At 58.1% G+C, this 25,851-nt stretch overlaps 1 protein-coding gene across 3 annotated transcripts; it reads right to left on the bottom strand.

Annotated features, from left to right (window-relative positions):
* ALS2CL (ALS2 C-terminal like) lies at positions 1-25,556 on the bottom strand. Of its 3 annotated transcripts, none has more exons than XM_054481948.1 (26): positions 25,493-25,556; positions 21,197-21,324; positions 19,953-20,151; positions 19,474-19,539; positions 18,838-19,003; positions 18,163-18,294; positions 17,380-17,499; positions 15,844-15,902; positions 15,641-15,707; positions 14,533-14,729; positions 13,433-13,498; positions 12,905-13,003; positions 12,651-12,812; positions 11,835-11,946; positions 10,615-10,692; positions 9,704-9,834; positions 8,301-8,474; positions 8,094-8,190; positions 7,699-7,856; positions 7,072-7,140; positions 6,019-6,192; positions 4,795-4,837; positions 3,271-3,332; positions 3,015-3,164; positions 2,601-2,697; positions 1-2,179 (listed from the first exon to the last, which is right to left on the bottom strand). In XM_054481948.1, exons 2-26 carry the CDS (start codon positions 21,297-21,299, stop codon positions 2,099-2,101), a joined length of 2,862 nt encoding a protein of 953 aa, XP_054337923.1. In that variant the 5' UTR covers positions 21,300-21,324; positions 25,493-25,556; the 3' UTR covers positions 1-2,098. The 3 variants fall into 3 exon arrangements, with proteins under 3 accessions (XP_054337923.1, XP_054337924.1, XP_054337925.1); XM_054481949.1 differs by lacking the exon at positions 25,493-25,556 and adding an exon at positions 24,764-25,149; XM_054481950.1 differs by lacking the exons at positions 19,474-19,539; positions 19,953-20,151; positions 21,197-21,324; positions 25,493-25,556 and having other exon boundaries at positions 18,881-18,939.
* Positions 25,557-25,851: the final 295 nt, after the last annotated feature.

Here is a 25,851-nt window from a genome sequence, read left to right as displayed (position 1 = left end):
GCCTGCCTGCCTGCTCTGTGGGTTTTGTTGTAAGGGTCTGATATAGCCCTGTCTGCCCTTGGACTCTTCCAGGACCCCTTTAAAATATTGCAGCCCCCAAGGCTCTGTCCAGATGCTCTTTTTTATTTATTTATTTTATTTTTATTTTTATTTTTATTTTTGAGGCAGGGTTTCATTTTGTCACCCAGGATTGAGTGTAGTGGTGCAATCTCCACTCACTGCAACCTCAACCTTCCAGGCTCAGGGATCTTCCCACCTCAGCCTCCCGAGTAGCTGGGACCACAGGCACACACCAACACACCCAGCTAATTATTTTATTTTATATTTGTAGAGACAGGGTCTCACTATGTTGCCTAGGCTGGTCTTGAACCCTCAGGTTCTGGCAGTCTTCCTGTCTCAGCCTCCCAAAGTGAGCCACTGTGCCCAGCCAGAGGCTCCAGTTCCACTGGTGTTGAGTGAGGCCTAGTGAGAGGGTGGGCAGAGGGCCTTGTTGAATCTGAACTGCAGCAAGGGCTCGCAGATCTCAAAGGAGGCAGGGAAGTGTGCTGGGGTCCCGTCAGCATCGCATGAACTCAGGGATGGCTGCATTTGAGGCCAGGGTCAGGCTGTCCTCACTTGTCAGGGGACAAGAGCTAGCTGATGCCGATTGAAAAGGATAGAATCCTAGTGAGCTGCCCCAGTCCCGGTAAGCATGAGTGCCTGTGCACCCTGCATATCCTCGCTCTTCCTCAGTTCCACCCCCTTCCTGGGAGTGTTGCAGGCTCTTGGCAGAACCAGAGCCCGTGCCCTGCATTTGGGCTGGCACACTTAGTAGAACCAGCCAGAGAAATGCTGTCCCTCCTTCCTGGGGAGGTGGTGGCAAACAGAGGCACCAAGGCTCTCTCTGCCCACTGCCCACATCATCTCTGGGATTCTGCAGCTGCCCTCTGCCCCAAGGCTACTGCCGGGGACTCAGGTGTGGCTGGGCTTTCCAGAGCCTCCCTCAACCCTCCCCTCACAGGCTGAAGTCAGTACTTCATTTGGGGGAGCCACACCCAGAGCCAGGAGCCTGACTTGCTCAGGGCCTAGGGAATGGGACCAAGAGTGATCCAGCTTCTTCTCCAGAGCTGCACCCTGCACAAATCCACCCTCTCCTTACGCTTTGCCCTGGACCCTTTCAGAACACATCACACTGCCTGTCATCATGCATCTCCTGCTAGGGCAGAGGGAGACCGTGCATGTCACCTGGCACAATGTGACAGAAGAGAAACTGTGTGGGGAAGAGAAACTGAGGCCCAGCAGGAATAAAGCTGCCCCAAGACCCAGCTCCTGCCTCTCTTGGTCCCACCCTAGAACCACTAGTTTAAATAAAGTCCTCCCCTCCCAAAGGTACTCCTGCTCCCCAACTACAGCAGGGTCCTGGGTCTGAGGGTTTATTGGTCAGGGCCCAGGCAGATGTCATGTGCCCCTGTTGTCCCCACACAGGCCTACAGATGTCACAGGAGAATGATTTACAAGCCACTTGGGGCCTGCTGGCAGTGAGGGTTTACCCATCCCCCGCCCCAGCTTGTTCCAGTGCTGCCGTTTACGTCATGGGTACATGGACTGCAGTTCACGGACCTCCAGGCCTATTCTGTTGACTGCATACCCAGCGAGGCTTAGAGCCTGCCAGAGGTCAGTACAGCCCAGCAGACTAAAGTCAGTCTTCGAAAAGGACCCTGGAATTCAGCAAAATGGATGGAAGGTCCTTTACAGCGTACTCACTCCACCATTGTACAGATGGCAGCACTGAGGCCCAGAGAGGCTCCGGAACTTGGGAGAAAGGCTCAGGCTAAGAGAAGCCAGGGGCTCCTCACCCTCAGCCTGTGAGCTGCTGCAGATTAAGGGGTCATTGGAGATGGGCTAGTGGCCAAGGGAAAACCACCATGTCCAGGGCCACACCCATCACCCCTCACCCTCATCCCAGTCAGGGCAGCAGCAGCATCTTCCTGTGCAAAACAAAATGCTCATCTCCTCCAAGAGCTGCTTCCAAGGGCCTGTCCTGCCCCTTGCCTTGGGTAATGAGGGACGGGCCGGCAGTGCCCTGCTCAGCTCTGCAGTCTGTCCAGGAAAGGCCAAGCTACCAGAGCTCTCTGGAGTGCCAGTGGCCAGGTAAGCGGTGCAGCCTCATGTCTTCTTTCTGGATGTGCTCGTAACAGGACTGGCGGGAGAGAGGCAAGGCTGAGGCCAGTTGACCTGCCTGATCCCAACTACATGCACAGGATCTAGGGCCCAACAGCTGTGTGCACCCACCTCCCAACCCAGAGGAGGCGTGTCTCTAACTCAGCCCTCAGCCAGTCTGCAAGGAAAATGGGGCCCTTCCTCTCCCACTGTGCTTGGGAATGCAGCCTGGAGCAATCATGGCCCCAGGGTCCCCAGGGCTGGGATGCACTGTGGGACCCCTCCCTGGCTCCTTTAATAAGGGCAGGATCAGGGACACTTTGAGGACCCTTCCCAGAGTCACACATGAGCTGTGAATTTGAGCTCCCTCCCACGATGGTGCTATGATGTCTGGGAAGGGAAAAGGGTCTGCCTCAGGGGCCAGGGCATTTCCATCTCGGTCCACAGCCCCTGTCCCTCACCTCCAGGGCAGTGAGCAAGAAGTCATACAGGCCTCCTGTGTGGTTGGGGTCCATCATGTCACGGATCAGATGGATCTCGGCTCCCAGGTGCTGAATTCTGGAGAACACCGCCCCACCAAGAGAGCGAGGGAGACAAGGAGAAGAGGGCTGTCGTGGACAGGCAGCTGGGGAAGGAGCCCTGGCCTGGATGGCTGGACACCTAGGGTGTGGTCCTCACTCTGCCTCTAGCACCCCAGCACCCTGGCTGGGACCCTCCCTTTTCTGGGCCTTGGCTTCCCCAACTGTACTGAGAGAAGCTGCATCCATAAACCCTGGGGTTCAGAGGTGTCAGAAGATATTGTGGTGGAGGGTGGGACCCTGCCCCTGCCCCTGCCCCTGCCCCTGCCCTGCACCCCCAGCTCCTGTCTGCCTCACCGGGCGCGTGACACCACGTAGATGAGAAGCGGCAGCAGGTCGTCCATGGGCAGCTTGTACTCCCGGCCCAGCACCCGTGACACTGTGCCCTCAATTTCCCCGTATGTCCTCTCCAGCACCTCCAGCTTCTCCCGTGGGTCCACCGTGGTCCTGCAGCAGGGTTGCTGGCTCCAGGTCAAGGCCCTTGATTCAGTCCCAACCAGGAGCACCCCACACTCTGCCTCCGGACCCCCAACCCACTACGGCTCACACTCACATGATCTTCTGCAGGCACTCGGTGGCTGACAGGAAACACTTGTCCCTGACCAGGGAGTACCTCTGCATGGTGGAGGGAGTGGGGTGGATGAGGCCATGGCCCCCCAGCTCTGACATGCCCTCCTTCCCAGGGCCAGGCCTGAGTCCCCGGCCACCCTTCCCTTCACTGCTGGTTTTAGTGCAGCCCCACCCTTAGGGCTGAGTGACCCAGGGCAAATCACAGCTCCACTATGGGCCTCAGTTTGAGCAACCATAAAACGGGGTGCCTCAGTTTGTGCAACCATAAAACGGGGTGAATAGTCTCCAGGAGGTTGGGAGGGTCCAAATGGATAAGAAGATAATAATCATAACAGGCACTGGCCACTGGGTGCCGCCCAGTTCTGAGTGCCTATGTCGATGGTTCTCAAACCCAAGAGCTTGGTGAAACACAGGTTCCCGGGCCCACTCCCTGCGTTTCTCACTCCGTAGGTCTGAGGCGGGTCCAAGAATCTGCTTTCCTAACAGGTTCCCAGATGATCCTGATGCTTCCAGCCTGGCAGGCACATTTTAAGAATAGCTGCCTCATGTGCCCACTTCACCCTCACAACAATTTTGAGGTGGTTCTGGCCAAGCTCACACCTGGAATCCCACCACTTCGGGAGGCCAAGGTGGGTGGATCGCCTGAGGTCAGGAGTTTGAGACCAGCCTGGCCAACATGGTGAAATCCTGTCTCTACCAAAAATATAAAAATTAGCCAGGCGTGGTGGCACGTGCCTGTAATCCCAGCTACTTGGGAGGCTGAGGCAGGAGAATCACTTCCACCCGGGAAGCGGAGGTTGCAGTGAGCCGAGATCGCGCCACTGCACTCCAGCCTGGGCAACAGAGCAAGACTCCATCTCAAAAGACAAATAAATAAAGGCCAGGCGTGGTGGCTCATGCCTGTAATCCCAGCACTTTGGGAGGCCAAGGCAGGCGGATCACTTGAGGTCAGGAGTTTGAGACCAGCCTGGCCAACATGACGAACTCCCATCTCTACTAAAAATATAAAAATTAGCTGGGCATGGTAGTGAGCGCTTGGCAGGCGCCTGTAATCCCAGCTACTCGGGAGGCTGAGGCAGGTTAATCGCTTGAACCCGGGAGGCGGAGGTTGCAGTGAGCTGAGATCGCACCACTGCACTCTAACCTGGGCGACAAAGTGAGACTTTTTCTCGAAAAGTAAATAAATAAATAAATAAATAACATAAGAACTTTGAGGTTGTTGTAGTGTTGGCTCCCTTTTACTGATGAGGCAACTGAGGCACGGTGCACGAGCCTCTTGCACACGGTCACACAGCCAGGTAAGAACCTGTGTTTGAGCCTGGTGGTTTTAGGCCAACAGCTTTCCTCCACCACACTGGAAGGTCAGAATGACGGTGTCTCCTCCCTACCCACCCTGCCCCTCCCAGCTCCTCTGCAGCCTCCGCCCAGCAATCATGAGGCAAAGGGCTCCTCAAAGCCTGCAGGACCTCTGGGGGCCCCTGGCTTGGGGCTCTGGCTTCCCTCTCACCTGATTGCTCGTCAGCGTGAGGTCCTTGAGGGGCCACAAGTGCCTGAAATTGAAAAAGTGAGACAGGAGGCTCTGCCTCGACAAGGGGCAGAGTCTGAGGTCAGAGGGCAAATGCCCTATGCCACTGTGTCCCCCGGCAGATCTGGGTCCTGGAAAGGGGAAGGAGATCAGCCTAGGTCAAGGGGAAGACGGAAGGATTCCTGGAGAAGGCAGAGCTCCGGAAGCTCCAGGGAGGTGAGGGCGGCCCAGGGGATTGTACGAGCTAGGTCATGGTGACCAGCAGAGAGGGAGGGGTGAGGAGACTGCACTCCATCCAGGAGGCTCTGCTGAGCCAGCACAGGGCTGTGAGCAGGGGGATGCAGCCCTCATGCAGCAGAGCTGGAGGCTGGTGTGGGGAAGCGACACTGAGGTGGTGACGGAGGCGGGGCACGCTTGGGAAGCACTGGCAGCCAGGTCTCTAGGCTGGTGGCTGGTCAGATGCAGGACGCAGTCACCAAGATAGAGGAAGAAACAGGGATTTGCAGGGTGGGTGGGAAGCACCATCCCTGTGTAACAAAGGAGACCTGGATGTGGGAGCAGAGACAGTGCCCGTGCCCTCTACTGGGGACAGTGGGGTCACTTGTGGCATCAATGGATAGATGGGACACTGAAAAGAAAGGACATTTTGGAGACTGAGGGTGGAAGGGAGGCCCTGGGGTGTGGTAAACACCTCCCGACGTGCACCCAAAGCAGTCCTCAGTTTCCCTTGAGGGACCTCCTCTCCCCTACTCTCAGCCCAAGTGCTCAGAGCAGGTGATCTTGCCCCAGCCTCAGCAGTGGATATTCAGGCAGGCCTGGTCAATCACGGCTGGCATTCAGGGGTGGGCTCAAGACCCAAGCCAAGCCAGTGAGGGACTTCAGGGGCTCTGAGGGAGCTGTTGGAAGGCAATGCCAGCTCCTGTGGGGACTCTGGGAGTGGAGCTGGGAGGGTATGAACCTTCAGTGGTTGGTGCTTATGGTGTTTGTCACCACAAGGGGGAGCCTCAGAAAGACCAACAGAGAGAAATGAAAGGTGCTTCCCTCTGTCATTCAGTTGAACACCTAGATCCAGCCACACCTGAATGCATAAGCTTAGAACTTGGTGGGTACATGCACCTATCAACCCCAGCCCCACCTTTTGGCTGAAGACAGTCTGAGTCGAGTTTGAGTCCTGGCTAACACGGCACGGGGGAAGGGAAGGCTTACTTCTGCACATCCAGGAACTCAAGCAGTTGGGTATCGGGAAAGAGGCTCAAGTTGGCAATGCCCTGGCTGTAGAAGCTGTCCTCCCGCTCATGAAGCAGCAGGTAGAGCGTGAAGAGCTCTGAGTAGAAGCTGGGCAGCATGAGGGGCAGCACCAATCCATGCACCTGGAGGTCCCTGATGGAGAGACCAGAACAGGTTGGGATGAGCAAGGTGGGGTCTGGGATTACTACTTGGAGTCTCCTCTCAAAGAGCTCCTAGTTCCACAACAAACAGTGTCCCAGCCTCCAGCCTCCTCCTCCCCAGAAAACCTTTTCCAAGCCTGTTCTCACTCATCATTTGCCCAATTCAATTCATAACTTCATTCCCTCCTTTGACTTTGACAACCAAGATGGCAGGTGGGGCAGGAGTTGGATCCCCATTGGACTGAAAGCAAAACCAGGGCCCCAGATGGACCAGCAACTTGCAGCCAAGCTCTCAGCAGCCATTCCAGGCTGATTCAGTTCCACCTCCTGGTTTGCTGTGCTAGGACTCCGGGCGGGGAGTTCTCCCTAATGTCTAACTCCATTTCCCTTGCCTCCTGCAATGCAGTGACAGGAAGGCCTCTCTGATCAGGAACACTTTCAGGTCTGGAATCTAAAGGCGAATTATAAGGTTTGCTCCAGGGACTGGGGGAGACAGATTTCATGACCCACCTAACTCCTGTATAACCTCAGGCTCATCCCTGCCAGCCCTCGGTTTCCCCATCTGTGTGCAGGGAGAGGAGGGTGCCTCGGGGAGCTACTCACCTTCTGCATGCGAAAGATGAGATTGGGATCATACATTTAGAACAAAGATGCATTCAATGCATTGTAGCAGTGCCCCATCCCTGGTTCCTCACAGAACAGAGGTCATGGGTCATTCTAATCCACAAACGATCAATGCACAATGCTTGGTCAATAGAGTGAATGCCCAGCACTTCCCCAGAAGCACCTCTTTCCCCAAGGGAGGTCCTAGGAGCAGACGCATGAGGCCTCCCTGGACTCGGCAGGCCCCAAGGAGACCTGCGCCAGTCACCTTGTCTCTGTGTCTTCATCCTCCTCCAGGGCCTGGCCCTTGTGCTCTAAGGCAACTCGCAGCAGACCCCTGTGAGTCAATGAGAGAGAAATGGTGTGGCTGCCACTTCCCACAGAACTGGAGCTCCACCACCAGTCAACAAAGGCAAGAGCAGGTGGCCTCTCAGAACTGTGGACATGGCCTGCAGGGTTCATCCTCTCAAACCACAGAAGTTAGAAGGCTGGAGCTCCAGGATGTTATCCTGAGAATCCAGCAGCAGAAGGAACTATAGTATCTAAGGCTTCTATTTGCAGTGTTTCATGGGGTCACAGCCCAGCCTGGGACTGCAGGTGTGTTCCGAGTCCAGGGCCAAGCTCAGCCTACAGTGGGGTGAGAGTGCCCCTGGGGTCAGAGTCAGCCCAGGGCCTGGTTGGGTCTTGGACTCTAGCTGAGGGCTGCAACTGGGCCTTTGCTCTCACCTCCCCACCCTCTAACCCTTTTGCTCAGCAGCTGCACACTGACCAAGCCTCTGGTTCGTTGTTGAATCAGACACTTGGCATTCCTCCCAAATGCAAGGCAGAACTGATGCCTGGAAAGGGCACACTAGTGTCACAGGGCAGTAGCTGTCCCGTTTGCCACAGAGCTCACCTGTAGGCAGCCCAGAGTTCCTGGGCATGCTGCTTCACCTCCTCCTGGGCCAGCTCCTGCAGGTGCTTATTGGCCCCGACACCTGCGTAGGTAGCCTGGAAGGTCAGCATCAGTGTCCGGAGCAGCTTTCCCAGGGGGTGCAGTGAGTTGCTCAGAGCCTGGGCCAGTGCGTAGGCAACAGAGAGAGACTAAGCACCAGGGTCTGGAGCACAGCATGCCCACACCAGCCTCCCAACACTTCTCCCATCTCATAGGCGGGAACACAGGTCCTCCAAGGACAAGGGACCCACAGGCCTGTCCCCTTCAGTCAGCACCCTGCTATGAAAAATGGGAGCCCTTCCCCACCAGGGACAGTGAGAATGTCACCCCCTTGGCCACCCCGGCAGGGCTCTCACCTTCCTGAGGTATGGCTGCAGGGCCTTGGGCTCCCGGTGCTGCAGCAGCTCCTCCAGGATGTCTTCCATACGGCCCACACTGTCCTCGGGGTGGGTCCTGGGCACCACGCACAGCGTCCCTCACCCACACCTGGGCCCAGCCCCCTCCCCCCAGGAAGCCCTCCCCGGCCCACCCTGACCTGTGCATGCGCACACAGCCGGCCTCACCTCTCACAACACAGGTAATCCTGAGACCTACGCAGCTCCCTGGAGCTCTGCACGTCGAAGCCCAGCAGGGCCTCCTGCAGGTCCCTGGGGCAACCAGCACACACAAAGTCCCGGAAGGGGCTGTAGACTCCCTGCCAGCGGCTTTCCACGGGAAAGGCACCCACGCCCAGCTGCCTGCGATGGGGATGGAGGGTGGGTGATGGGGCAGGGAGAGATGGAGCTGAGGTAGGCAGGACTCTGCCCAGGCCCTTGGAGGGGTGGGGGTACCAGCCTGGCCCAGGATCAAGCCCCAAAAAGGGTGGATTGAACCATGCAGTGGGGGCTGACCTCCACAGCTCCAGGAGGAAGAGCAGCAGAGAAAGGGACAGAGAGAATCTACCCTGCGACGAGAAGACAGACAGAAGCATATGGAATCCTGCAAAGATGGAGACAGAAAGGTGGACAGATCTGGAGGCCAAGCCAGAGAGTGGGTCTTGGCTCAAGAGAGACCAGTGCCCAAAGTCTGGGATTCCCCTCTAAGACATCCCCCTCTGCCCTCCCTTACAGCTGGTTCCTTCCTGCGGTTGATCCCACCTTGGCCAACAGGCTGGGGCCTGGCTGCGCGTGTCTAATGGAGCCCTGCACTCCAGTGTCATGCTCATAGGTTACACGCAGCCCACACCCACACCCGGGCTGGGGCCTGCCCCTAGGGATTGCTGTCCACTCCCAGCTCCTGCCGTCAGGGAGAAGAAGCATGCAGGGACAGCCAAGTAGTCAACTGTACTCCCTCCCACATCTGAAATGCTGCCTGGGACCACTTCCCATTAGAACTGCCACCCACACAGATTCCTTCCTCTGTGCAATACTGAGTCTTCCTCAACAGACGCAACAAGAGTAACTGTTTTCCAAGGAGGAACTCTGTTCCTACAGGAAAAGAAGTCTATCGTCCTCTGAAATACTCCTTGATAATGACTGTGATTCCACTTAGCAAGTTTCCTTCTTTACCTTGGCTGCCAGGAAACTCAGAGCCAGGCTTAATGATCAGTTGTAAAGGCTGTAGGACATGTCTACCTATCCCTTTCTTTTAAGGTTAACACATGCCCTTATTTTCTATTTTTTTTTTTCCTGTATGTTTGGTTTGTAAACCGTATTGTATCCTTTCGAGACAAAAAAAAAAAAAAGCAAGACCTAAGCAAAGCCTACAAATAATATTTCTCTCCAGTTTTGTGGTGTACCGCATTATATCCACACAGCCCCTGATTCCAAGAGTCTCTGACTGGAATTGTACACCCTGGGCTCTCTGAACTCTCTAGAGGGCTAAGAGGTGGGTGCAAAAAGGCCCCTCTGAGGAGACCTGAGTCTTTGGCGTGGAAACACAGACACATCCCCAGATAGGCCCAGAGCCAGAGGGGCCAGGCACTCACCTCTTGCAGGTGCTGCTCGGGTCCGGTGGGAGGGCAGCCGTGTCCAGCACACCCTGTGTGTGCAGTCCTCTCCCTGCTCCACTGCCAAATGAGCCCTCTAGGGTGAAGCCATTGGGGAAGGTGACCTTGCCCTGGGAGTCAGGAGAAGGAGCAGGGATGTCTGTCTGCCCAGTTACCCTTCCAGCCAATCATGACAGGCCACATGCCTGTCCATCAGTGTCAGAGAGGCTAAAGACTGATGAATGCACTTCCCGCCATCCATTCAAGCTGCCCATGCTGAGGGGTTCATAATCCTCTACGCCTGCCAGAGCCCCCCACCAACAGCTGTGCCCACATCTCAGGGGCTCGCTCGCCTCTGAGGTAGGAAGAGGAAAGAGATGGAGGGGCTGGGGTGGGGGTAAGCCCAGGGACAGGCAACGCCTGAGGAGGTCGGTGTCTTGCCACATGGGGCTGTCCCATTCACAGCAACCCAATCTCCACCCCTTTGCTCCAGTCATTATGAAACCAAAACAGCCCCTACGTTTCCAAAGACCCCAGCGGGGACACACTGCCTTTTCCTGAGTTAGCTCAGGGAGGCACACACTGAAGGCCAGTGCCTCCAGGGACAGCTGCTCTAGGCACTGGTACTGGTGGAGGGTGTGTATTCTGAACTAGGAGGGTATGGAGGGACACAGCCAGGAGACCACCAGTACCCTCTGGATAGCAGGCAAGGCCACTAGTCCCCTCTCACCTCACTCCAGAATCAATTGCAACTCTGTGGCAGGGTGGAGTCGCTGTGCCCACTCCTTGGCTCCAAGGGAGGTGGGACAGGCCCTCCCCTACCTGCCCCCAGCCCTAAGTCTAAGTGGGGAGATTACAGACACCAACCAAGGCCTCGGCAGGGTGTGGAGGGGGGCCTCGGTTGCCCTCACCTTCCCCATGAGGGTCAGGTCCCTGGTGAAGGTGCCCTCATACAGGGAGTCGTCTTCAGAGAGGAGGATGCCTGGGCCCTTGGGGAGAGGAAGCCAGGGAGGGTAGAAGCGGTGGGTGAGGAAGGGCCAGGAAACTCGGGATGGAGAGAGATGGCCAAAGAAGGGAGGTGTGCCCTGACACATGGGGAGAGGGTCCCTGAGCCTCATCACGCCCCACAGGACTGTACCTAATTGGGACTCTAGCCTTTGGCCTGCTGAGCACCAGCCCCAAGGACCCCATTCCTGGATTTCCCCAAATAACACCCTCCGCCCTGGCTCCTCACCCCAGCGGCTTCTTCAGGAAGCCCTTGGGAGCTCAAGAAATGTGGGGCTTTCTCTGAAACATCCCTGCTTCCCTGCTTGTCACTGGCCCTGGGAACGGCAGAGCTGACCAGGCTCCCTTGCCCCATGGGCTGCTAGGAAGCTCAGAGCCAAAAGGGATACAATTAGTGTTCAGCTTATTTCCAAATCTATTTTGTGTACTTATTCTTCCCCTTGTCTTCCTCTTTCCTCAAAGGCCTCCTTCAATCCTTTCTAGAATGAAGTAGAGCATAAACAAACCAACAGACCATAATAACAAGAACAGCCATCAGGCCAGAGCCCCACATTCCCCAGGCACCTGGAAGGGTGTGGGTGAGGCAAACGTGGGAGTCCCAGGCTTGGTGGCCAGGCTTAGCAGACCAGGGTGTGAGTGTCAGCTCTGCCACTCAGTGAAGGTGACATGGAGCAGGTCCTCTGATCCCTCTGAACCTCTCATTTGTCATTCACTAGGGACACACTGGGGATAATAATGACATCAACCTGCAGGGCTCTTGGGAGGATCCCACAAGATCAGAGTGGGAGCTTAGCCCAGAGCCAGGTGTCAAGTTAGGACTCTATGAATGTCAGCTAATGCATCATCATGAGTAAGTGCTCCATTCTTGCTAGTTCATTGAGTCTATGGTAAGTATTCTTAACCTGAGTTGCTGATGGGGAAACTAAGGTCAGGCAGAGCAGGGATTGGCCAGGGCCAGGGGAAGTGGGTGGTAGAGCTGGCTTCCTGCCGAGGTTCTGGCTTCCTCCGGCACCCAGGAACACAGCCCCCTTTCCCATCCCTCCCTGAAAGGCCTCAGCTCAGCCTCAGGGCCCCCAGCGGGAGTGGGGTGCAAAGAGAGGGATAGCCCAGGACATACTCCACTCACCACCGTCTTGTTCGCCTGGAAGGTGCCCTGGTAGCAGACGCCTGCCTGGGTGACCATGACCCCTGGGCCGTGGCGCTGACCAGCCTGCCACATGCCAATGTAGCGCTCACCTCTGGAGGGAGAGGAATGTGGCCAGAGTTGGATCAGACTCATTCCCATGTACCTCCTGGGCACTCTGCTGGCACAGAGCGGCAGGGAGTGCAGATAAGGGGCAGTGACATCACCTGAATCCACTCAACAGACACAGTGCCAGAGAGGTCAGGACCCCCAAGAGGAACAAAGAGTGGAGGAGGGAGGGAGGCAGCCTGGGAAGGGCATCTGGGAGGCTTCTCCGTGGAGGTGGCAGGAAGGACAGGTGGAATAGGAGTGTGTGCAAAGCCGTGGAGGTAGGAGCACATGATGGATACGTGGGGACTTCAGTGGTCCAGAAAGGCTGGAGGGGTGCACAGGAGATGCAGCTGGGGTGAGGTCAGAGAAGCAGACGAGGCCGTGATTGCCAGGCCAAGGATCCAGGGCTTTATCACACAGCCCAGAGAGCCAGCAAGGGCTACAGTTTTTAGACGTGACAGAGCAGGGGGTCAGAAATGCCTCTCCAACACCATGAGAAGGGGTGAGAGGCGGGGGTGACCCTGCAGTCAGCGTGACCAAGATTCCCTCAGCCTGAGCCTCCGTGGCAACCAAGGGACTGGAGGGGAAGTGAGGGGCTTAAGAGAGACACAGTGGGGGACACACAGGAGCCTGTGTCCTGCAACAATCTGGTCTGTGAGGGCCCTGTCCACCCCTCTGTCCTGGGAGTGGTGGTTGCAGGGTGCTCACCTGTCACCATCCTCCTCAATGCCATAGCCGCTCCTCTGGCCCCTCTCCCAGTGGCCCGTGTACCTGAAGGGCTGGGGGGCCTGCGGACCACTCTCAAGGACCCCAAATCCGTGCCGCAGACCCTCCTGGAAGTAGCCCTTGTACACCTCGTCGGTGCTGTACCTGGGGAGGGCCATCAACAACGAACTCTGCCTCATGGAGCTCGGCCCAGACGATGGGCCCAGCCCACGAGCCCCCCAGCCAGGGTCACTTACTCACAGATGCCATAGCCACACATGCTGCCTTCTCGCCAGTGGCACTTGTAACAGTCGAACTTGTCCTCAGAGGCCTGGGGCAGCAGGCGGATGCCGAAGCTGACAGCATGGTTGTGGGGGTGGGGATCAGCCCTGACCTGAGACGCCCATCACACCTACTCCATGCCACCCAGGAGTATCCCTGTCCCCAAGGAGCCTTCCGGACAATGGGGAGACTCTCAGAGACCCTCAGCCTTCCTAGTCTTCAAAGGGCCACTCTCAGGACCCCTCCCTCCAGCCTGGCCCCGTGCACCTTGGAGCACCTTTTGGCCTGTACCACTCCCTCCGAGACCTCGAGCTGAGACGGGCCCCCTATTCAGGACCCCGGTTTCCCTTTGGTACGGTGGGGGGAGCTGGACCAGATTGTCTCTAAGTTCCTGCTTGAGGTTTGGGAATTCAGGATGGGGCCGGGTTGGCGACCACAGCAGGGGAGGAAAGCACTCCCCAGCCCACCGCACACCTCCCAGCAGTAGCCCCAGCCAGCCTTACCCATGCTCCAGGCCCTGGCAGAAATTCCCCACATGATTCCGCCCATCCGGCCATTTCAGAGTTCCCCTGGAACACAGTGGAGGTTCACGAGCCTCAGGCCCACCCACCCCTCAGCAACCTCGGCCACCTACTTTCTCAGATGCCCTCCCTTCCTCTTCCCTTGGACTGGGCTCCCTGCACCCACCCAGCCCTCTTGTCTGAGCTCCAAACATCCCCTGCAGAAAGCCCCTTTAGCCCTTTTCTACTCCTGGCCCAACTGTACCAGCAGCCTCATGGGGCACACTCACCACATCCCATAGGGAAAGCCCTGGAGACATCTAGGTTCCCTTTTTCCCTTGACCAACAGGAAGCTCAGAGCTAAGCATCAAGCTCAAGTTTAATGCTAGTCAGTGGGGTTTCTACCATCCTCCTCCCCACTTCTGTGTTTTTTCTGTCCTTTTGTTCATAAGTCTTATCGAGCCCTTTCTGAAAGGAGACAGGGTATTAGAAACTAGCGGAGGTGCTTGAGAGTGTAGCCTTGTGAGTCCCTTCTGCTCTCTGGGTCTGTTTTCCCAGCTGTGGCATGGGGTGGGGCCACATGGTCTATAAAGTCTTGCCCGTCTGTGGGGTCACACAGACCTGTGATTGAGGCCGGCTCACCCTATCACTTGCCCTGAGACCTTGGGCAGGTCATGCCCATCACTAGGCCTCAGTGTCTGTACCTATGAAATGGGTAAAAGCACTCCATACAGAGCGTCTTTATGAGGACCAACGGAGATAGAATTTGTGCAAGCCATTTCACCACCGCCAGACAATGAGGTACAGATGCGAGAATTATTCTCCCACCCTCCTAAGAATGGAATGGCACCTGCAGGCTCTAAGGCCAGCGCGTGGTTGCTGCCCCTTGTCCTCTAGCGTCACCATCAAGACTTTATTTGGCACAGACTGTCTCTGGGCCAGGCCCAGTCCAAGAGGACTTAAGAGGGACTCTGAGAATTGACTGTCCACAGAGAGTAACCGCTCCTGGTACATGTCCTGAGACAATTAGGTTTGTGTGCTGCTCTCTGCCCCCCAGACCCCCAAGGAGTCCCACCTTGCCACCCAGAGCTCCAGCCACTCACTTGCCATGGGGCCGGCCCCTGCACCACTCGCCCTCGTAGGTGGCCTGGCAGAGCCGGCCCTCTGCCTGGAAGGTATATTCTGCGCAGCGGCAGGCGGGAGGCTGGGAGGGCTCCAGGCCAGCCCCCAGCACAGGGAAGTCCTTCTTCCCACGCAGGGCCTGGTGAATAGCCTGGGTCACCTTCCACTGCCAGACTGCCTGGTGGGAGGGGGGACATGGGGAAGGGGATCACTGCTGCTGGAGGCTTTCCCTCCAGGAAGCCTTCTGGGGTAGCTCCAGGTACCACCCCCTCCACCCTCCACCCCCTATGCCGTTTTGTCACCTTGGGGACCCTTCCACTGCTTCTTGCTACTCTCTGGGGCCCTCCACCCAACCTGAGATCCTCCTCTGCAGCTTCAGGGCCTGCCCAGAGGGGCCAAACAAGACCTCAGGGCAGGGATCAACACAAGACCCAATTCCGTCTTTAGAAAGAAAAATACCCTGTTCTTTTTGGCATTCTAATGCCTGACCCCGATTTACTCTGACCAGGTCCCCAGAGGCCTGCCAGACACTCACCGGCACTCCTGTGGGGCCCTGCAGGGTTGCATACTTCTGCCCTCTTCCTACCCTGTCCTCTGACCCCGCTCCCGCAGCTCACCCACACTCACCCACACTCACCCACACTCACTCACACTCACCCACACTCACCCACACTCACCCTCACTCACTCACCCACACTCACCCACACTCACCCACACTCACCCTCACCCACACTCACCCACCCTCACCCACACTCACCCACCCTCACCCACCCTCACCCTCACCCACCCTCACCCACCCTCACCCATACCCACCCTCACCCACCCTCACCCACCCTCACCCTCACCCACCCTCACCCACCCTCACCCTCACCCACCCTCACCCACCCTCACCCACACTCACTCACACTCACCCACACTCACCCACACTCACCCACACTCACCCTCACCCACCCTCACCCACCCTCACTCACCCTCACCCACACTCACTCACACTCACCCACACTCACCCACACTCACCCTCACCCACCCTCACCCACACTCACTCACACTCACCCACACTCACACTCACCCACACTCACCCACACTCACCTGGCCCTGGGAGTCCTTGGCACAAAAGGAGAACTCTTCTTCGGGCGTGAGGAGGTGAAACGTGCACCTAGACAGAGGTGACGAGTAGGCCCCAGCTCTGTCTAGGAGGGTGGAGGGGCCCAAGCCAGAGTCCCAGGGTGTGGGCAGGTGTCATGGGGGTAAAGGGAAGAAGGCCTGGGGTGTCAGCCGAGGGGGTTGCTCACCCGTCCTGCCCAGGATCCACCCACACCAGCTTCAGATCAAAGGTGTGGACGTTGTGGCCCTGGAAGAGGATGGACACAGGCGTCATCCAGAGCCCAGGCCAGATGCTCACCTACCCTCTGGCCAAGGCTTGCCCCAAGCTCAACTTTGCGTGGCCACCGAGGCTATTCCACCCAGCATGTCCGGGACTGAGTCCCTCTCCCCTCTGGCTTGTTCCCCACCTCAGGGACAGCTCCTCCAGGTCCTTTCTACCCCAGGGCTTGGCCAGGAACTCAGAACCAGCCTCTAGCCCCCTGTGGCCACAAGAGTGGTCTGGAAATGAAGCTGGGACCTGGTCAACCCCTGCTGGAAACCTCTCTATGGCTCCTACTGCCTGGGGGCTGATACAGTGCGGAGCCTAACATTTAAGACCTCACAGACCACTACGCCATCACGGCCACTCCACAATCACACCTTCATGAGCTTGCCCCAACCTCTCCTCACTGTGAACCTTTGCTCATGCTGTTCCTTCTACCTGGAATGCCATCCTGCTCTGAGAGCCAGAAAAAAAGCCCCTTCCTGTGGGAAGATTTTGTGTAGCAACTTCCTGCCCGGCCCAGCCAGGCCAATCACTGCTCCATACCAGAACGGGGAGGAGGTGGGAGGCCCAGGCCTGAGGGGTGAGGAGGAGCTTGCCAGCCGCAGGCCATGGACAAGAGATGGCCCACCGGACACAACAGCATGTGCAAAGGTCCAGCGGCGGGAGAGGGCTAGCACAGGGAAGGGACAGTAGCTCATCAGTGTACCTGGAGTGGAGTGTGAAGTTGGGAGTGGAGGGGAATTCAAACTAAATCAGAACCAACCCCAAAATCAGGCTTCAGGGGACGCACGTCTAGGCTGGGCAGCAGCTTCCTGCCAGGCCCTGGCCACCTGTCTGCAAGGGGGCTCCAGGCCAACCTTCTAAGGGGTGGAGAAGACAGTGCTGTGGACCTCACCAGGACAACGTGATTTCAGGGGGGATGAACCACAGTTGGTGACTGGCCATGTAACAATTCCCAGCCTCAGGCCTGACTCCCTTCTGACTTCCACAATGCTGAAAGCCCAGGCGCTGCTCCTGTAGGGTACTTTTCTCTAGAAGCCTTCTCATCCAGCCCTCCTTAGTCACCCCTCAGTCACCCATGACTTTCTGTCTAGGGTTCCTCTCTCATTTGAGTATAACGGGAACTAAGAGTTGCCTGGTGTCTACTGTAGAACAAACTCACTCGCAATGACCCCCACATTCCAGATGGGAAAACGAAGGTGAAGACATGTAACCAAGGACACCAGCTGGGAAGGGCTGAAGCCGGGACAAGCCTTGGACAGCCTTTCCCCTCAGCCCATGCTCCTCTGGGGAGAGCTCCAGTGGACCGCCCCTCCCCAATACAATGCCTTTCTGTCCCTGACCATCCCTCCAAGCCCACTTTCTCAGTCCCAGCAGCATGCCCCTTTACTGCTCCTTTTCCAGCCAGACCCCAGAACCCTACTGTGGCCCCAAGACCTTGGGTCAGCCCCACCCCAACCTGCAGCAGGACAAGGGCATCATCAAAGAGCAGCACACGCTCAGCCCGCAACGGTGCGACCGTCACGGGTACGTCCTGGCTGTCCTGAAGGAGTCTGTGATCAGGGGTGCAGAGCACATCCTGGTGGGGCAAAGAGGACAGTACAAGGCTTAGGCACCTCTGTCCTGCAAGCTGCCAGCCACTCTGCCACCTCCCCCTGTACCCCAGACACCTCCCAGAGGCCCCCTCCAGTAGACCTGGAGTGGACCCTGGGTCAGTGATGGGCAGAAATGCACTGATTATACATTCCTGGCTCTCTTGAAGCTTCAGTGTCCCCTCCCACACCTCTGTGCCGTGGCCCCAGCCATGCCCCTATCAGTCCTCTCCCAGTACTCGGCCACCCCTGCCTCCCTTCCGCAATTCTTGTTCCTCTACCTAGTCTCCTAATTCTCCACACCAGGTCCAAACCTCAGGGCACAGGGGATTCTCCTCCCTGCAGGGGCAGTCCATGCCATGGTGGGCAGTGACGCAAGGGTGTGATCAGTGACATCCCCAGGGGAGAGGACCGGTTCTGCTGATTGCCTCTTCCCTAGGCCAGGTCAGGGCCTGGCCCAGGACGTGCTCAGCAGACAGATAAGAATGGCTGGACAGAGGGACCTTACGGCCACCTGCTTCAGCCATCACTCCCCCTTCCATATAGGGAAACTGAGGCCCAGAGAATACAGCAAGCAGCTCAAGCCCCCCAACAGCTCCATGCCCAATGTGGAACCCCCTCCCTAACTGCCCCTCAGGCCCCCGACTCACCCTCGGTCGGCCTCTCAGGGTGTGCCAGAGAGCCTGTGTGGCTGCAGCCTGGTCCAACGCTTGCTTCATGAAGGACTGCAGGTTCCCAAAGAGGGTGACTGCGTTCACCACCAGCTCCCGGGTTGGGTGACGCTGAAGGGGGACAGGGCAGCCAGTGAGAGGAGAGCTTATTGGAATCTTACCTAGCCCAGTCCTGGTCCCGGCTGGTAGGGAGGCCTGAATCTAGGCCAGACTTTGCCCTTTTCTCCCTGACAGCTCCTCTTCTGCTGGTGGGGCAGGGGGTGGAATATGAAGGTGCTTCCCCAGCTTGGCCCTGGGCCCACGTGTCCTCATTCCCAGGACGTGATGGTACCCCTGCTCTCTGAGTCTCTGCTGGCTCTACCAGGGCAAGGCCACGTGCCTCAGACACCGCAGGGAAGGGCAGTGCTGTCACCCACTAAGATTCCCTACGACAGAACCATGTCTTCGGACCCCCTCCTCAGGGCTGGACCATGTCCCCCATGTCCCCTGAAAACCCCAGGACAGGCCTGTGACTCCCTCAACCATCTCCAACCCCCCGGCATGGCTGAGTCCTTCTTGTACTAGGGTTCCTGAGTATAGGCTGAGCCCCCTGAGTCTGGGCCCTATCCCTCCCTTCCCTCGGCTTCCCCACATGCTGCTGCCCCTGGTACCCACCTCCCCAATGGTGTCCCCGAGGCTCAGCAGGAGGATCACGTACTGTTGGACGTGATGGGCGAGTGGCTGGTGGAGGGCCTGGCCCAGCGATGCGCCCACCGAGCCCTCTGAGCTCACACCTGACAGCAGCTGCCGCAGCGCCTTCCGCTGGCCCCGCCAGTACTCGCTGCGTGTAGAGAGGGCCACACACCACCTTCACCCCTTCCTCCATTCCTGCACCCACACCGCCACCTCCCTGCCCCAGCTAATCCCCCCAGATCCCAGGGCCAGCCCCAGGCCCAAAACCTCTACCCTATCAGATCAGCACGGTACCTGAGTTACCCTCACAGGTTTAGGAGCAATATCTCAGAGTGGGAAGGGATTGCTGATCACAACCATCCACCCTGAAGGGATTCCCCTCCTTCCCCGCCCCAAGGCCAGCCCAGCTAGAGTGGGTCTGGATTCTGCTCCTGGCCTCACTGGGCCTTCCCTCTTTCTCTTCCAGTGTGGATCAGTGCAGATTTGTAGAGCCAGGAGTCCTCCAGGATGAGTTGTGGGCTGTGACACCTGCTGCTCTGGGGAGGGGGCTTCCCCAATCCCACCCTCACTCAGGCACTCCCACCCTGTCAGGGGCCAGTGCACCAGCCCTGTGCTCACCTTCTCCTCTTTGCTGCCTTCTGGAAGGCCTGCACCACCATGCAGCTTGTGTAGGACTCGATGTACCTGCAGGCAGCACAGAGGACACCCTGCAAACCCAGTCCTCAGCCCCAGACCTAAGCCCCTGGTCCCTGGGATCCCCAGATCCCACCCACTAATCAGCTGCAGCCCTGAGGGCCCAGACAGTGGCCTGGCTCTGGGCACTGGAGACCTCAACTCCTGGGCCAACAAGACTATTCTAACATACAGTCTCTCTTCCCTGGGAGGCCCCAAGCCTCAGGTCTGGAGTGTCCGAGCCTGCTGTCAGGCGAACACCCAAGCCCAGGTGAGGCTGACCCCAGATGAGCACCAACCATGGACTGAGCCCAAACCTTTGCCTGAACCTTGACCCATGTGAGCCCCAACCCCAGGTGAACCTTAATGCCAGGTGTCACTCTGACACCAGGACTGAGCCCCAGCCCCACCTCCAGTGGTCTTACTCTATGTGGGCCTGCAGTACACGGTCAGCACCTCGCAGCAGCAGCAGGGACTCCAGACCGGTGCAGTCCGGGTGACGCAGCCTCTCCTGCAGTGAGTGCAGACTTTCCTCCGTCACCTCCCAGAGTTTCTGGGAGCTCTTGTGCAGCTGTTGCAAGAGCCTCAGGCACTCTCTGCCCCAGGGATCCAAGGGCTCTGGGGCTGGGGAAGGAGCACAGTCACACTGTGAGTGGAGGACGTGGGCTCCATCTCCCAGGGAACATGCAGGGGCCCCGGGTGTTCACACGAGGGCCACCAGCACCGGCCAGCCCTGGAGCTGCAGCAGGGTCTGCATCCCTGGGATCCGCAGGACAGAATTGGTGAACCCTAGAGCTGAGCAGGGGAAGGGCAGGCTGGAGCAGTGGGCAGCATCCTCGAGGAGGAAACAGGAGTACACACCCACCTCCTCACTAAACAGGGACAACTCTGACAGCCTCAGGGAACTAAGTACATACACGAATTTCCCCCTGGCTCTGGGCTTCCTCATCCTGAACTCCTCAGATCCAGAATGTGGAGTCCACAGGGTCACACAGTCCTCTGCCATTTCACAGATGCACAGAGGCACCTGTCCGAGGCCTCACAGGTGAGAATTAAACTGGAAGTAAAACCTAGGCACCCTGTTCCAGTCAGTCTTGCTCCCCTCCCGGCACCATCAGGTGCCCTAGGTGGGAGCAAGATGAAAATTCAAGCAAAGGGCAGTTTCCAGTCTTTTACCCTGGGAAAGGAGGAATTCCATCTCTTTGCACAGCCTGGTCTGGGCTACAGGTAGGTTCATGGCCTGGCCCCTCAGCGTTCCTTTAAGAAAGGAGCAGTCGGACCTGGCGCAGTGGCTCATGCCTATAATCCCAGCACTTTGAGAGGCTGAGGCGGGTGGATCACTTGAGGTCAAGACTTTGAGACCAGCCTGGCCAACACGGTAAAACCCTCATCTCTACTAAAAATATGAAAATTAGCCAGGCGTGGTGGCAGGCACCTGTAATCCCAGCCACTCAGAAGGCTGAGGCACAAGAATCGCTTGAACCTGGGAGGCGGAGGTTGCAGTGAGCCAAGATCGCACCACCTGCATCAGAAGATGCTGATACCAGGTGTCACCACTCCTATCTGAGGTTGAGAAAGCTGTGGCTCAGCGAGTCCAACAAGGTAGGACTCCTGTCCCTGGGATCATTCCTCGGTGCCCTTCCCTCCCCACTAGAAAGCCTAGACTCACCGGCTGGGAGCAGGGGCTGGAGGACAAGGCTGTTGACACGGGCGAGGGTGGCTGAGAAGACCTCCTCCAGCCGCAGCAGAGCTGCCTCCTCAGGGTTGCACATGGCCAGGTGCTGGACTCAGGGCCTCCTAGGTAAGGCACAGGTTACAGCTAGATAGCACAGACAGGAGCAAGGCCAGTGCCCATCCTCTCAGGCAGGGTGCCCAGAAGCAAGGTCCATGACCACCCACATCAGAACTGAGCAGTGAGCCCAGATCGCCTCAAAGGGGAGTTCCTCTGTTCTGCTCCCTGCCTGGGCCCAGCTGAGGGGTCCTTGAAGGAGAGAGAGAGCTCAGAGCTGCCAAGGGAAGCAACCCTTTCTTCCCCAAAGGGTAGATGTTCTTTAAGCCCAGTTTGGCCTGCTCATTCCTCTGCTCAAATACCCACCATGGATCCCAAGTGCCCAGGATAGTATTAATGGTGCCCTGTTCTTAGCTTCCTTTCCATCAAGTCTCCCTTCAGGGATTCTGCAGTCTCTATAAACAGGGCCATGCTGTCAGAGGATCCCAGCCTTGTCCTCTAGCCCATGGTTCGGTTCTCCCTGTCACCCAACCGGGCTGTGTAAGCAAGGAGAGTTTTGGAGGTGTAGGGGAGTCTGGAGGCCTCCTGCTACAGCCATGAAGGATGGGCAAGAAACGAAAAGGAAGACAGGACCCAGCAGGCAAGTGGGGGAACCCTGAGAGTAAAGGCTCGTGGGTGTGAGGGCCCAGCCTCTGAGGGTGGCCCACCAAGCAGCACCCCAAAGGACCACAGCTTCACTGTGCCTCAGTCAGCCATGGACAGCCATGGAGGACTTTAGAGCAAGGTAATGATGGGATCCAAAGTCACATTTGGGGAAATAAACGTATGACAGACAGTTGCAGAGGAGATGGTGCTGGGCAGTGAGAGAGAGTTCAATGTGGATGGGAGCCTGGACCCTCCATGGTCCCCTAACCAGACAGAGGGATCACTGATCACAACCATCCACCCTGAAGGGGTGCCTGCTGGATGGGTGGGGGCCCTTGGGGTGAGCAGGTGGGCTTGAGCCTTGAGATTTCCTGCCCTAGAGTGAGGGACCTTCCAATCAGGCAGGAATCACCTGGAAATGCGGTGTCCTGCCTAAAGGGAGGGGCGAAGAGAGGCCTGGGCTCAAACTCACCCCCATAGCCAGACTACAGCCTCTACTCCAACAAAGCCTTCCCCCACCAGACCCTGGTACCCTCACTTGGCAATGTTCATCTGCCCAAATGACCTGATCAGGTATCTGGGGCGAGAGTTAGAGGGTCTTTTAGCCCAAGACCCGCAGACTGTCTCTCTCCTTGTCTCTGACACGCTGAGGCTTTGGAGTTAGCCAACCTGTGTGGGGCAGGGGACATAATCAGGGCAGCCAGTGATGGGCAGGTGACACAGGCAGACCCAACAGGGTGAGTGGGAAGGGGTCTCAGCCCTCCCCTCTCCACCCCGCCCCGAGAGTGCCATGGGGGCATCCCAGGCCCCTGGCAGAGCCTACAACTCCCAGGGAATTGGCTCTGGAATGGAGTGGAGCGAGTCCCTCAGAGCTCTGGCCAAAGGCCCGGGCCAGGCATTCCTGCCCCACCTTTCCTGCTACTGCTGCTTCGGGAGGGTGAGGCTGCAGAGGGAGAGGCAGGAAGGGGAAGCCACCGGACACCCAGCTGCAGCTTCTGTGCAGCAGCTTCTTCTCCCTCTGTGGGCCCCTGAGGCAGACCCAGGCCCCCAGGACACAGGGGGCTCTAGGTCAGCTCAGGCAGACCAGGAAAGCCCAGCCAAGGGAATAGGGGTGCAGCCAGGCCCACCTAACTCTCACGCATGTCTCCCAAAACTGCTGGAATGAAAAGGCCCTTTGGGGGTGACCTTTCCACTGTCAGCTGGCAGTCAGCTGGGGTCAAAGCTAAGAGGTGAGGATATCCAAGGCTGGTTGGGGAGGTGGAAGAAAGGGTGAGGCTAGGATGGGAGATGCAGACTAGGAACCAGATCAGTGCAAGTTGAAAAGATACTGCAGTAAATAACTTGCTGCTAGGAAGACTTGAACACCAACATCCCTACACTCTCCGGGGGGTCAGCACCATGACCCCAGCCAGCACCATACCTGGGCAAGGAGCTCTCTGACCCTGGAGATAACCTCTCCTCCTCAGGCTTCCTGTCCCTCATCCCCACTGCCCAGTCTCAGCTGCTCCCCCAGGTGCAGCCTTCACCTGGCTGCTCAGCCCTGGACATGCCTCAACTTATCCACAGCCTTACTCCTCTCTGTACTTCAGCCACCCCTCTACGAAATGGGGGTTCAACCAGATCACAGCATTTTTTTCTTTTTATTTGTATTTCTTTCTATTCTTTTTTTTTTTTTTTTTTTAGAGATGGGATCTCACTACATTGACGAGGCTGGTCTCGAACTCCTAGCCTCAAGTGATCATCCCATCTTGGCCTCCCAAAGTGCTGGGATTACAGGCTTGAGCCACTGCGCCCAGCCAAAGCAGATCACAGCTTTTCAAACTACTTAAGTCTCCCCTCAAAAGGACAAACAGGTGGAAGGGGGCTTCTCTGGGTGTGGGGATCTGGTCTTTAGACTCCCCATCCCACAAAGCAGCCTACGACCACTGGGGTGAGTCCTCCAGACTCAAGCTGGCAGCTGTTAATCTGAGAGTCTTCCACATCTGTGGCCCCAAAGGGATCTATAACCCTGGGAAACTGAGTCACACCACCCAGAGGAATGGGCAGAGGGTAAGCATGGCTGGTGAGGCAGTGGGTTGGGGGAAGGCTGCAGTGGAAGCTGGGATTCTGATTAGGTGACCCTGACGGGCACAGCTCCCAGACTAGGGAGTCTGGGGCTTCATCCTGGAAGTGATGAGGAGAGTGTAAGTGCAGAGGTGAGGCAGCGTGAATGTGCATGAGTGTGCACGTTTGCAGAGCAGGAGGAGGAGGTACTGAACTTTAATATGAGGAGGATCCTGCAGGAGTACCCCCCTCCCCAACCCCTGTCCCATCCCTAACCTTCCCCCTTCCAGTCAAGGGCATAGCTTCCTCACCCTCTCCCTCCCTCCAGTTCAAAGGTTCCTTAGTGGCAGGCTGTGCCCAATGTACAGACGGGGAAACTGAGGCCCAGGAACAATGGCAAGGTCCAGAGACCCTATCTGTAGAACTTGTGCAGGGCTCAGACCCAGACTTCTGGCTCCAGCCCACCAGGTTCACCTAGCTAGACGGCTTAGAGAGGGTGGGCAACTCACCTGAGGCACAGAGCAAGATCCTGGCAGGGCCCTGCCTCATAGCTGTCCCCGGGCAGCCCTGACACTCACCACGGGGTGGGGTGGAGTGGGGTGGGGCAGGGTGAGGACAGAACTGGCCAGTCACGGCGTGCCCAGGTGAGTCAGCGGCTGCCCCTGTGGCGCTCTAACCAGTAGCCAGACCTGGTCTCTCCTCTGCATTCCTGGCCTCTGTCCACGCTGGGTCCCTCCTGGGCAGGGTCACTGGGGTCTCCCCTGTTCTCTCCCGGGCCTGGCTCCTCAGGCCCCTGACACACCTTGTCATGACACTCACTCACTCTGGTATTTCCTGGTCTGAACAGGCAGGGAAGTTCTGCTTGCTGTGGAGGCTTTTTCATGGGCTGCCGTGGAAGCCCTTTCGTTATCCGGTGCCCAGTGGGGGAGAGTAGAGAGACGCACTGCCCAAAAGGAGGGGGCGCTGAACTGTCACACCTGATCCCTCAGTCTCATGCTCGCCTCTCCCCGCTGCACTCTTCCTCGGCCCCTCCATGGCTCCAAGCCTCTTGTCCTAGACAAGCACCCCACCCTGCTGTCGCGTATGTCCCAGCTTCCCTTCCTCTCCCTGCCCAGGCACACACTCAGTCGCTGGAGTTTCCCAGACCCGAGCTCCTGTTCCGGCCGCCAGGCATTTGCCATGCCGCTCCCATGCGAAAAGGCCACCTCCTGGAATCCCAAGTCGGGCCCTTCCGCCCTAACCAGCCGGCGTCACCTCCTCCTGGCAGTCTCTCCTGCTGGCTGGGGCCCCGTGGCCCTGGCACCACGGCTCAGGTCAGGCCCGGGGCGCTGCCCCGAACCCGAGCCAGCTAGCAGCCAGGCAGGGAGGATGACGCTGTGAGCGGGGGGTCTTAAGAGGGACTCGGACGGCCGGGGGATGACTGCCGCCAGGACCAAGGAGCTGGGCGGGGACCGCAGCAGCCGAGGAGGCAGGAGCCCCCACCTGGACGGGCTAAGCGTGGAGCGCAGACACCCGCCCGTAGACGCGCGCCCTTCGTCGCGCCCTTACCTGAGCGCCGTGGTTGCCCCCCGCGCCGGGAGTGCCTGCTCGCACCCTCCTCGCTCGCACCCCCACCCTGTCCCCTGCAAGCCCCGCCCCCTTCGCCCCGCCCCGCCCCGCCCCGCCCCCGGGTGTTGCTCTGCAGTTGCGGGGGCCACGGGCGGGCCACGGAGGAGGTGGCGCGCGGCATTGATCCGTTCCGCCGCCCCAAGCCTCTCCTGAGGCCTCCCTCTGGCGTCCCCCGAGATCCGGAGGCCCCTGGGACCCGGCGCGGAGAGGAAAAGTGGGAGACTTAACCCCTCCGCCCCCTACGCACCCACGCGCACACTGAGGCTCGCCTCTCGCGCCCCGCTTCCCCTGCAAGGCTC

This window comes from Pongo pygmaeus, chromosome 2 (assembly GCF_028885625.2).
Source record: "Pongo pygmaeus isolate AG05252 chromosome 2, NHGRI_mPonPyg2-v2.0_pri, whole genome shotgun sequence".
Taxonomy (NCBI): domain Eukaryota; kingdom Metazoa; phylum Chordata; class Mammalia; order Primates; family Hominidae; genus Pongo; species Pongo pygmaeus.
Note: the sequence above shows the minus strand (reverse complement) of the source record. Positions and strands in the feature narration are given on the sequence as shown.